This window comes from Arvicola amphibius, chromosome 4 (assembly GCF_903992535.2).
Source record: "Arvicola amphibius chromosome 4, mArvAmp1.2, whole genome shotgun sequence".
In the NCBI taxonomy this organism is placed as follows: domain Eukaryota; kingdom Metazoa; phylum Chordata; class Mammalia; order Rodentia; family Cricetidae; genus Arvicola; species Arvicola amphibius.
The window spans coordinates 45,637,186-45,649,838 of NC_052050.1; the positions used below are offsets into that span (position 1 = coordinate 45,637,186).

The window sequence follows — 12,653 nt, forward strand, 5'->3', positions numbered from 1 at the left end:
ACTCTCCTTTTTCCGTTGGTTTTTTCGAGGCAGGGTTTCTCTGTATAGCCCTGGCTAGGCAGGAACTCGCCAAGTAAACCAGGCTGACCTTGAACTCAGAGATCCGACTGCCTCTGCTTCCCAAGTGCTGGAATTAAAGGTGTGCACCACCACTACCCGACTGCCACTTCAAGCAAGAAGAAATCATTCTAGGTGTCCATGAGTAGATAAATATGAAAAATAAGATACATATGCACAATGGAATTTTATATAGTCATAAACAAAAACAAAATTTAGGCTGGAATAATGGCTCAGTAGTTAAGAAAATGTACTGCTCTTGCAGAGGACCTGAGTTCAGTTCCTAACATCTCTAAGGCAGATCATAACTGCCTGTAACCAACTTCAATGGATTCAACACCCTCCTCTGGACACACATGGTATTCACACAGACACACAATTTAAAATAAAAGGTTTACAAGAATATGCATGAAGCTGGTTATTATTGAAATGACCCAGACTGAAGAAGACAAATAGCACATGTTCTTTCTCATGCGGATCCCAACCTTTTTTCCTACCAAAACAGTTTCTCCGGGTAGGACACTGTCCTCAGACTTAGAGATCAGCCTGCCTCTGCCTCCAAAGAAGTGCCCCACCACCACCAGCTTCCAGCCTTTGGGGGTGGGAGGAGGGGAAATCAAGACAGTTTCTGTGTAGCTATAGGGCCTGTCTCTGCCTTCTCACTACCGGAATTAAAGGCATGTGCCATCACCACAAGGCCGACTCCTACCTTTTAATTATATGCATTATATTTATGTGGGAGCAAGTGTGGGGAAAAGATTAGAAAACTAGAAAGAGGTCCATAGAAAGAGAGATTTTGAGAAAACCAGCACCTAAGACCAGACAACAGCGGTACATGCCTTTAATCTCAGTGCTCTGGAAGCAGAAGTATCTCTGTGAATTTCAGGACAACCAAGGCTACACAGAGAAATCCAGTCACAAAAAAACAAAAACAAAAACAAAAAGCAGCACCACCTGCTATCTGTTCACTGTTGTGGCTTCTGACCTCAATTCCATTCCTTTTCTGAACCACAGTCTCAGTTTGCAGCCCTAGAATTTAGGCCTGGGCTAGAGTTGAGACTGTTCTACAAACAAAAACAAAAACAAAAACAAAACAAAAAAAAAAAGCAATGGAGGAGCCAGGCGGCGGTGGCGCACGCCTTTAATCCCAGCACTCAGGAGGCAGAGGCAGGCGGATCTCTGTGAATTCGAGGCCAACCTGGGCTACAAGAGCTAGTTCTGGGACAGTCTCCAAAAGCTACAGAAGAAACTGTCTCGAAAAACCAAAAAAAAAAAAAAAAAAAAAAAAAGCAATGGAGGGCTTACTTTAATTCTAGTGGAAGAAAACTTGTCATGTCCACTTGCTATATTCTTTTTGTTTTAGCACATGGCTCCTGAGAACATTTGTGACCCTGGCTGAGATCAATTCTACCAACTCACCTTAGCATTAAGATATGGTCACACCCACAGCAATCACACATAGATGGGATTCACTAGGATCCTACCTTGTAACTTTCTGAGCTGCATCCTTCAGAATCTACAATACTGAAAAATACCAAAAGACCTAAATGATAACAAGAAATATCTCATGTATGTAAGCCTGTGCATCACGTGTGTGTTGCCTGAGGAAGCCAGAAGAGGGCATTAGGTCCCCGGTCACTGGTGTTGTAGTTTTTTGAGCTGCTACATAGATGCCAAGACTGAAACTAAGTCCTCTGTAAGAGCAGCAAGTGACACTAACTAACCACTGTGGAACCTCTCCAGCCCTGAATATTTTCAATGTATTAAGCAATTTCCATATAGAACAAAGCACATTGAACATAACCTTGTTATATGTTTGTAACCTTTTGGCTCACAGGTTAAGATCATTGGCTATTCTTTTAGAGGTCCCGAGTTCAACTCCCAGCAACTACATGGTGGCCTACAACCATCTGTAATGAGATCCGGTGCCCTCTTCTGGCCTGCAGGCACACATGCAGACAGAACACTGTATACACAATCCAAAAAAAAAAAAAAAAAAAAAAAACTTTAAAAGAAAAAAAGATACAAATCAGTAAAGAATCATGTGTTTAATATAATTATCAAGTGACAAGATGACCTTCCCTTGTATGGAAAGGGACACACAAAGGCTGGGAGAACATTTTGTATTTCTGCAAAGGACCGTAAGTGACTGAACAAGACCAGGGAAGCTAGGGAAACAGCTGAAGTGACCTTCCATCCATTCTCCCCATACCCTGAAGAAAACACTCCACACTTCTATGGGTTTGGGGCGCTGGGGGCTGAAGTCAAAGCCTTATTCATGTTGGGCATCCACTCTTCCTTTGAGGTCCAATGAGCCCTTAGCAAGCTGATTCCTAGAAGCCAAGCTCTGAGCTAGGCTCTGAAAATGGAAGCAGCAGACATTTCTCTTGCCTTGCTGGAGTTCATACAGTTGAGCTAAACAATCACAAAAATGGTATGTAACTATTGCTGGATGGTGGTGGTATAAGTTTTTAATCCCAGGAGACAGAGGCAGGAGGATTTCTGTGAGTTCAAAGCCAGGTTGGTCTACAAAGCAAATTCCAGGATTGTCAAGGCTACACAAAGAAACCCGGCCTCAAAACTCATAAAGCATCATTTGAAAGGAGCACCATGAAGATAACAGGACTTACTTGGGAGTTTGAGAACATCTCCAAGGCAGCTACATTTAAGTTGGAACCCAAAGTAAAGGTGTGTGTGTGTGTGTGTGTGTGTGTGGTAGTCAGTGGGGGAGGGGAGAAGACTAGCCAAAGTTCAATTTCTTTACAGTGGGAGTGGGGCAGAGCTCCTTCAGTTCCTACTCCTACATCTGGGCCTCTTTCCCCATTTTCTATGCAACCATCCTCTCTCCACATTTATGAAAAAACTTCTGAGGTTCCGTGAGCTACTAAACATGGGCTGTGTGAACACTCTGACACTATGTAAAGGAACCCCAACATTCAACATAGTAAAACAAAAGTTGGACAGTTTATTTGATCAAAAGTTGAAATACACTTAATCACCTTGCTGTTAAGCTTGCAAATGCCAAAGTTGGATCCCACTGGAGGAAACTGCTTTAGTTCTACACTGAGATACTCCGAAGTCCACAGCAGCAACTATGAGGTGCTGTTTTGAGTCTAAGACATAGTATAATATAGGCAATATATGAAATGTGTCTGCTAGGTATTTAGTAGACAGGTTTTGCTAAGTTATTCAGGCTGACCTCAAACTCCTGTGTTCAAATAATTCCACGGCCTGGGAAGTGCTGAGATGATGAGGACATGCCACAGCACCATGAAACTATAGCTCCCAATCCTAGAGTAAATGATGTCAATTTGGGGCACACACCTCGGGGAAGGATGGGTAGACTATTCAGAAATGTACAATCTACTTTTTGCCGTTGTTGTTACCTTTAGAACCTTCCGTGAGTACCTGCTAATTGCATTAAAAAGGGGAAACGAATAGAGCACCTAAACTAACATGCTAAAGACCAGCTGTCTAAAGTCTACAGAGTTCCTACACATTGTCATCTTCTTACACTCACAAGAACCCTTTTCCAGCCGAGTCTGGTGTTGTTTACAACCTGCTTCTTTTAGATTTCACAGGTGATTGTTTTTATGTTGCCCTCACAGTAGTGTCATACTTTCTAGAGATCCCACAGCAGACCGAAGGATCAGCCCCATCTTTAAGCACCCACCATGTATATAACAGTTTATGTGACTATTGATGGGCAGTTGAGACACCCTTCTACTCCGTAAAACATAAAGGGTTCACTCTTCTGTGACAAATATTCCAAGATTATTTTCTCCAAAAGATCACCAAGCCAAACATTTGGCCATACTTTTATTTACTACATATACTATAAACATATACAATACATGCTACAAAAAAAAACCATTTTTTAAAATTTAACTGTCAAGAAAGTGTATAGTGTTATAATACAATGGCACATGTTCATATTTTATTTCAAATCGGTTTGCTTATCACCCACTTCAAACCATTAATAGTGAAATGTTACTCGTGGAAAATTAAAATTATCTATTTGCATTATTAATAAACAATTCCAACAAATTAATAAGAATTAACCATGTCAAATATTAGTATCCAAAAGTGGGCTCTTGCAGAAGTGATTATATAAAACATAGCAGCCAATTTCAGGTTACTTTGCTCTGGGACAATGGACATATGCACTTGACTAGGATTCTAGCACTTGCTATTTTTGGAAGATATTTGTAAGAAGTCCTTTGATCTCTTGAGGTCCAATAACTGCTACACCCAGCCAAATCCAACCAAACTTCACGTAATGGCTCTGAACAACTTATCACCGAGGAGTTCTGATCCGCGTAGAGCTGTGTATCCCATCAACACCACACATAATGAAGAGATAGTACAAGCCAGCATCAAAGGCAAAAGAAAATACAAACATTCAAATCAGTTGTGACAAGGATTTTCTACAAATATTTTAGATGCCTTAATTTCAGAGTTTTTTGGTTTTTTTTAAAAATTATTTCATTTGGCTTTTGAGACAAGATCTCATTTGGGAACCCTGACTGTCCTGGAATTAGCTCTGTAGTTTGAGGCTGGCCTCAAACTCAGAGACCCACCTGCCCCTACCATCCAAGTGCTGGGACTAAAGGGACTAATGCCTGGCTTAGGAAAACAAGATTTAATGTCCATTGGAATTTACAGTATCTATACTAACTGAAAACTGAACCAAGTAGTCAGGTGGAATATGTAACATACTGCAAATCTGCCCACTCAACGAGCACCTACTATGTACTTAGCACTGTGCCAACATCTCCAAAATTGAGTATTAATGTCTTTATCAAGCATTTACCTTAGAGGGAGGTAAAAATGTATTAAATCAGCATCAACTGATTAGTTTGCCTGTGGTAATGTATGCAATCTTATACCAGCTGGTGTCCCTGGGCCATGTAATAAATTTCTGCCTCTGCTCATTCTTTCACACAAAATTTCTACGCACGTGCTAAGCAACGTGCTAGTCACTGCAATACCATGATTTGGTATATGTTCAAAGAATGCAAATTCATCATATTAATCTATACAGGACAACTAAGAAGGTGTATTATTTTTCTAAAATGAGGTTCAAAGCGAAGTATAAGGTGTTTCTATTGGTCATACCACACCAGAGACCAGCAAGTGCCTTTATCACCCAAAAGTCTCATGTTACAGTCTAAAGAAACCCTAAATCATCTGTGGCCTCATAGGCCTATTCTTTGGAGCATCTGACCCCACATAAATCATTCTATATTTTAAAGGGCATATAAACTAAATCTGGACAAAGGAAAACCCAAATGAAGGCAATTTATAATGTAATGTACTTCAAGAACTATTTTGGCCATGTAAAATGATATATAAGTAATTTATGACTGGCACAGTTTTCAAAGTACTAATCCTACCCCGAATGCATAGAATTCTAATCTGCCTTTTATACAACTTGCACATGATGCAGAGGGCAGAGTTTGGCCCCTGATACCTTCAACAGGATACAGTAAGTGATTGGTCCTTCCACTCCAAGTAGAATCTGAGAGCTCTAAGTATCCCATTAGGATACTAGCAATCAGGAGAAATGGCCCTGCCGGATCCGTTCCATCAGCAAGGAGTCTCATAGCTGTGGTAGCAGTGTGAACCTATGATGCCCCCTTGGGGGAAGGCAGAGAGCTGGTAGTTTATCCACTGAGTGAATCCAATACTGGCTTAAAGCTATGCACTGAATAAAGTGCTCTGCACATCCTGCTTCTCAACTGGAATGAAGATACTCATTATCCTAAGAATCAGGCCACTTGCAGGTACAGGGGAAGAGAGTAACAAGGAAAAAATCCAAAAAAAAAGTGTGAAGCATTGACTGGGAAGGAAGACAAATGCCTCTAGTAGTGTTCTCAGAATCCTCAGGATTTGAAATGTCAGAATGAGTCATACAATGGTCATGGTCCATAAATGCAAATGCAATCCCACTGGGTAATATTCACACAGTGCATGATTACTTCATGGCAGTGGGAGGGAACAGTCTGCTGCCATTTGATAGCATGGTTTCAGAATGAAAACAGAACCGCTGAAGAAATCAGGGTAAGCAGTGTGTAACATTCTTTTCCTGACCATCAGTTTTCCACAGGTTGATCTATACTGCCCAAGGGAAAGGAGGCAAAGTATTTACCTCTTCTCATACAGGCATGGCCACTACCACCTAAAATTGCCAATTCAGAAGTTAACCACACAAACCCTCCAGTTTCGTACCCTGAATATGGTAAATACGAGTAAGAATGGAGTAATTCAGTCTTTAAAAAGATCACAGGTAACAGAATGCTTATATAAACTAGACTGCTTTTGACACCTGTAAGAAAATTGTATAGATGGCAATTGGGGGGGAAACAGATTGTTCCCATCTGTCAGCAAACTGTTGAGCTATACTCAGCTGAAGTCCTCATCAGGATTCTGTTGATCCAGCAGACGGACATGTGTGAATGGGAAGTGACCTCGTTTGCCATTACACTCCCCTTCCCACTGACCACTCACATTAATCTTCGTAACCTTTACCAGCTCACCGACCTGCAGGACGAGAATAAGGAGAGCACTTTATTTCCAGTTAAGAGCGCAAGCTGAAAATCTCCATTCTCTGTTAGGCATCCCCTGCCCATGTGATTGCTCTAGGGCTGATGTTACAGAGACAGCTACTCACTACCTCCCCAGCCCCAGCCACACACTGGTTACTTGTGGTTAATGCAGGCAAAACGAAGGAGTGTTGTTAGCAGTGAAGAAAGACACTGAGAATACAGAAAGGAAAAATGATCCTAGGCAATGATCCTCCCTATGAACCTCAGCATGTCTAGATAAGCTACTTATTCCTTTTCTCTGGTCTACTATTCTCAGCAACCCCCACCCCACCCCACCAGATCTGGCTTAAGGGATAATGCCTAGGTCTTCTTGGCATATGTGGTAGCATGCCCCAAACCCTACCTTAGAACAACTCTCTCGCACACATATTGTGGCTGCCATTGCTTGCACAGCAGAAGGCAACCACAGCAAGCACACTGCATTTAGACCTAGAAAATGAAGTGCTCCTTTGTTTTTCAGCCAGGGCCAAGTCTTTACCTAGAGAAGGTACAGGCCAAAATGCCACATCTTCTCAGTTCCTGGCAAATGTCACCTCTCAAATCAGCACTAGCTGACTTTCTGCTCCTTACAATGGCACATGTTCAATACCCAACTGGGGACAAAAAAAAAAAAAAAAAAAAAAAGCCAAGGCCAGGCAGTAGTGGCACACTTGGGAAGCAGAGGCAGGCAGATCTCTGTGAGTTCAAGGCCAGCCTGGTCTACAAGAGCTAGTTCCAGGTCAGGCTCCAAAGCTACAGACAAACCCTGTGTCAAAAAACCCCCCCAAATCCACTAACTACTCTAACTATAACCAGTCAGTCAACTATCACTCCATTTACAAAATGTCCCTTATAAAATCAAATAAAAAATTTTAACAAGATATACCTCTGCCTTGCTGTGAACTTAAGACACGGTCAGTTTGATAAATATATTCACTGAGGCAAAGCACTAAACAGCATGGTGGTATACGCTGTAACCCTAGCACTTGGGACACAGAAGTAGGAAGGTAAGGAGTTTAAAGCCAGCCTCAGCAAAAAGGAAATGTGAGGCGCGTGCTGGGCTACAAGAGTCCTGTCTCCAAAGAGAAAATGTAGCAACAACAAAACATAAAACACAACAAAAAGACCCCGAATAAAAAGATGACCAATGTTTGTTTGCCACTTGAGTTTTTATACTGTTCATGTCTTTTGAGTATATTTCATGGTACAGAAGGGTATTTTAATTAATTAGATGTTGATTTCTAATTCTCAATAACCCTCTGTGATAAAAACATTTTTTATTTTATAGATAAAGTGGAGGATTAGGACAATCATGATATTCACAGTCAATGATCTGAATTCACTTACATGACGTCAAGGCGCATTGTGCTGGCTTAGATCAGGAACTTTGAAGCTCTGCTCTATGAGGCTTCAGAGACTCCCCAAGAACGTCTCTAGGAGTTACTGAGCAAAGCAAACTCATGGGACGGTCCAGGGTCTCCTATAGAATCAGTATGGCCTCACTAACAAAGAAAACTCTTGCTTACTGGTTGGTCTGTAATTTCCCAGTGAAAAATGTGAAAACCACAAAGGCCTGATGTGGTTGTTTGAATAGCAGAAAAGCAAAACAGGCCAGAGGGGGGAAATGGAAATAAGGGGTAAGATATAACGGGTAAAAAAAGAGAGCAGAGGCTGGAGAGATGGCTCAGCGGTTAAGAGCATTGCCTGCTTTTCCAAAAGTCCTGAGTTCAATTCCCAGCAACCACATGGTAGTCACAACCATCTGCAATGAGGTCTGGTGCCCTCTTCTGGCCTGTAGGCATACAAGCAATCAGAATACTGGATATATAATAAATAAATATTTTTTAAAAGAGAGAGGGGGGGGGAAGGAGGGAGGGAGGGAGAAAGAGAGAGAGAGAAGCTCCAACTGCCAATGCCAGGAGGGTTGGGGCTACCTGTGCAAAGGCAAGGGAGGACAGACCAACCCTGCATCCAGGCCTAGATCCTCTAGTCCACTAGGGTTCAGTTCACTGCTAGCAACTGTCCAGCTCAAAGATCCTGACATCCGACTGCCTCTAACAACCACAGACTTTCATACAGTATTCAAGGACCCAAGACATCAAAGTAAAATTTAACTTGCTAATAAAAGGCTAGTAAAGGCTAGCCTGCACCTCCATGATATGATAGACACACAGCATACACAAGGCCCTAGACAATAGACACAGAGCATTCTGAAATGCTGGAAATGTTTGAATTGTTGACATGCATGATCACCATACAAGTGTCCATATCTGTAAACTCACTAACGGTCATATTTAAGTACTGTATGTTACCAAATGATTTTATCCCTTTTCCTAGGTGTTATATCATCCCATCTATTATCAGGCCTTTTCCTCTTTTAAGGAGAAATGGGGAGCTCCTACAGGGCCAGATGTCACAATAGGACAGAACTGTATGTACATCATACACCAAACCTTTGTACAAAATAAAGTCATCATCTTTTTTTTCCTCTCTCTTTTTTCTGTGGGGTTGTTTTATTTTGATTCAAAACAGGATCTTCTAACTATATAGTCCTGGCTGGTCTCAAATTCAGAGAGCTGCCTGCCTCTGTCACCTAAATGCTGGATTTAAATGTATGATCTATTATGCCTGTTTAGAAAGAGATTCTCTTGATTCCACCCTACGAAGGAGACTAGAGAAAAACTGTATCTTACTCTTAAATCAAATACCACCAAAACATCAGGTGATAAAGGGAAAGACAAACATCAACAAAAGGATCATAAAACATATTTTTCCCCCGAGATAGGTTTTTCTGTATAACAGCTCTGGCTGTCTCAGAACTCATTCTACAGACTGGGCTGGCCTCAAACTCTTGAGAAGTGCTTGACTCTGCCCACAACTGCTGGGATTAAAGGTGTGTGCCATCATGCACAGCAATGACTGTAATTTTTAAATGGACCTAAGGGGGACATGTTAAGTGGTCAGCTGGGCTAATCAAACGGACAATTATTAAAATAACCCTTAGTGCCCCAGATTGTCCTCCTGAAATGCTCCAAGCGCTTCAGGGCTCTTGAGGCCGGGACAAGAGCTCCCATCAAAGCCACATCAGACGGGTTCCCAACAGTTTGGGGAAAAGGACAGCTGTCAATTCCCAGGCATCAAAAGAGGAAGGTTTATTTGGTTTTCAGAGCTGGTCAGGTAGCTCAGGCTGACTTCACACTCAGCAGAGAATGAACTGCTGCTCCTCCTGCCCAGACCCTCTCACCTCCGAAGTGCTGGGGTTTCTTGTGTGCAGCATCATGCCTGGCTTTTGTGCTATTTTATTTAATTTTTGTCTGTTAATTTGAGGTAAGAGTCTTACTGTGTAACCCTGGACAGTTTGTAACTCAATACAGAGACGAGGCTGGCTTCTAACTCTTAGAAATCCTCCGGCCTCTGCTCCTCCCAAGTGCTGGGAAAGTGTCACAAAGCCAGTAGAATAAAAGTATCTGCCTCAGAAATGATAAATGTTTTTGTTTTTCTTTATTGAGACAAACTCTCACTATGGATTCTTGGTTAGCCTATTACTTCCAATACTGACCAGGCTAAATTTGCAATTATCCTTCTCTATCTGCTTGCTGGATACTGGAATTATGGATATATGCTATAACCCATAGCAAAATGTTACAATCTTTTCTTGTTTTGTTTTTCAAGACAGGGTTCCTCTGAGTAGCCCTGGCTGTCCTAGAACTCACTCTGTAGACCACGCTGATCTTGAATTCAAGAGATACTCCTGCCTCTCCCTAACTCTAGAATACAGTGATTAAAGACAAGCCATACCAGCTCAAATGTCACAACCTTAAAATATCTTTGTATCTTTCCTTTGAATGTAAAGACTGCGGCAGTTATAACATTACTCATTTCAATTTTGTTTTTCAAGACAGTGTTTCTCTGTCTTGCAGCTCTGACTGTCCTGGAACTCAATTTGCCTCTTCCTCCCGAGTACAACCACTACCTGGCCATTCCAAATATTTTTTAAAATTTATTTTTATTTTATGTGCATTGATGTTTTGCCTGCATGTGTGAGAGTGTTGAATCCCCTGGAGCTAGAATTACGAACAGTTGAGAGCTGCCATGTGGGTGCTGGGAACTAAACTCGGGTTCTCTGAAAGAACATCCAGTGCTCTTAACCACTGAGCCATCTCTCCAGCCCATTATTTCAAATTTAAAATGAGCATAAATAGAAAACAAAAGGCCAGTTAGAGTACATAGTGCAGCACATATAATCTTAGAATGCTGGAGGCTGAGCCAGGAGACTCAAAACTAATCTGGCTTACAGTGAAACTCTATTCAACATTAACCACAAAGACAAACAAGAAATAAAGAAAATACCTTAACATGTATTATCAAGACTCTCAAAAACTTAGTTGAAGATGACTTTTTTACCTCCCAAGTACAGGATAATGGGTGTGTACACATGAAAGTTCTGATGACTTTTTTTTCTCCTTAAGATATCATCTCACTATATAGTCCTAGCTGCTCTGGTACTTACTAGCTATGTATTATTCTTAACTGGCCTTGAACACAATATTCCTTCTTAGCCTCACAAGGTCAGCTTAGCTTCCTTTTCTTTTTCCCTTTTCTCTTGGTGTGAGAGGGTACAGGAGGAAGGAGCTTGAGACAGGTTCTTGACCTTGACGATTCCGAATGTTATAAGCTCCAATGATTTTTTTTTACCACCGTTGCTCCATCTGGTCCTTATCCTCATGACTGATCCTGTAACATCCTCAAGAGCGAGCCTGAAGATGAAGCAGTGAGTGATCCATAAAGGAGACTGAATAGGGTTACTGGCTCCCAGGAAACTTAGCAAACCGGTTTGTTTCCTGGCTCTGTACAGCCAGAGTCAGCTGTGACCCTAGTGAAGACATATTCAAACCTAGAGTGGTCCAGGAACAATAGAACACCCAGCTATCCTCACCAGGAAGTTTTAGCAATAATGAAAAAGAAACTGGAGCCAAAATGGCATTAAATTCTGTAATTCACTAAATAAGTGGCTATCAGGAATTGTAGGTACACCCCAAGTGAATGCTTTTCTAGGTTTTGTCCCTATTACCTAACAGGAAAGGCAGCAATAATCCCCAGCATTCCACTGATCCAGACCTCCAGGACTCCAGTGAGCCCCAAGCAGGGACAGAAAGCCAGGGAAACAGTGGCCTCCTGTATGCCAGGGAGCCCAGAGGTTCACAGCAGGTATTTTCTTCATGAGGTGTATTTTAAAATTAGCTCTTTACATTTGCTTGTTTGTCTGTGTGTGCGCGCATGTGCGAGCAAGCCTTTAGTCCACAGCACACATATGGAGGTCAGAGACAACTTGTAGAGTCCCATCTCTTCTTACCATGGGTTTCCAGGACGGAACTCAGATCTCAGACTTTGATGGCAAGCATCCTTACCTGCAGAATTATTTCACCAGTCCCACAATATATTTTGAGACAGCGTTTCTCACTGAACATGAGCTCACCAATTTGATACGGCCTAGCTGTCCAGTGAACTCCAGGGATCCTGTGTCTGCCTCATCCAGTTACTGAATTAAAGGAACATGCTGTTGCTCCTCCCTCTCTATGTAGGTTCTAGGGACTCAAACACAGAACCACCTCCCCAGGCCTGTCCAAAACATTTCTTTAACATAACAAAGGCAAAGAAACAGTTTAAGATTTGTCTGGGGAGAAAGCTAAGGAAATTATAGCACTCTAAGGCAGGAGTCAGTAAATCGCTGCTTCTGAATCAAATCCAGCTTGCTGTTTTGTGAATAGTTTATCTGTCATTGTGTCTCTGTGCCTGCTTCAGAAGCTAGAGGACAGCTCTGTGGAGTCAGCTCTCTCCTTCCCCTTCTGCAGGGGTTTGGTGGCTACAGGGTCTCTATTCAGAAGCTCTCTACTAAGCCACTGTAACCAGAAGATAGTTATAAACAAGACAACAAGTGGAGCCTGGTATGTTCCCATAATGCTACTAGTGAGCTAGCAAGACAGTAAGAGAACTTGCTTCAAAATCATA

At 41.9% G+C, this 12,653-nt stretch overlaps 1 protein-coding gene across 2 annotated transcripts in view; it reads right to left on the reverse strand.

Annotated features, from left to right (window-relative positions):
• Nucleotides 1-2,086: 2,086 nt before the first annotated feature.
• The window catches only part of Crk (CRK proto-oncogene, adaptor protein), a 28,418-nt gene continuing 17,851 nt past the window's right edge, over nt 2,087-12,653 (reverse strand). The window contains exon 3 of one of the 2 annotated variants that reach the window (XM_038325946.2): nt 2,087-6,600. In XM_038325946.2, coding sequence (XP_038181874.1) covers nt 6,463-6,600 — 138 coding nt within the window. In that variant the 3' untranslated portion in view covers nt 2,087-6,462. The remainder of the gene's footprint in view (nt 6,601-12,653) is intronic. The other variant, XM_038325947.1, reaches the window with a different exon arrangement.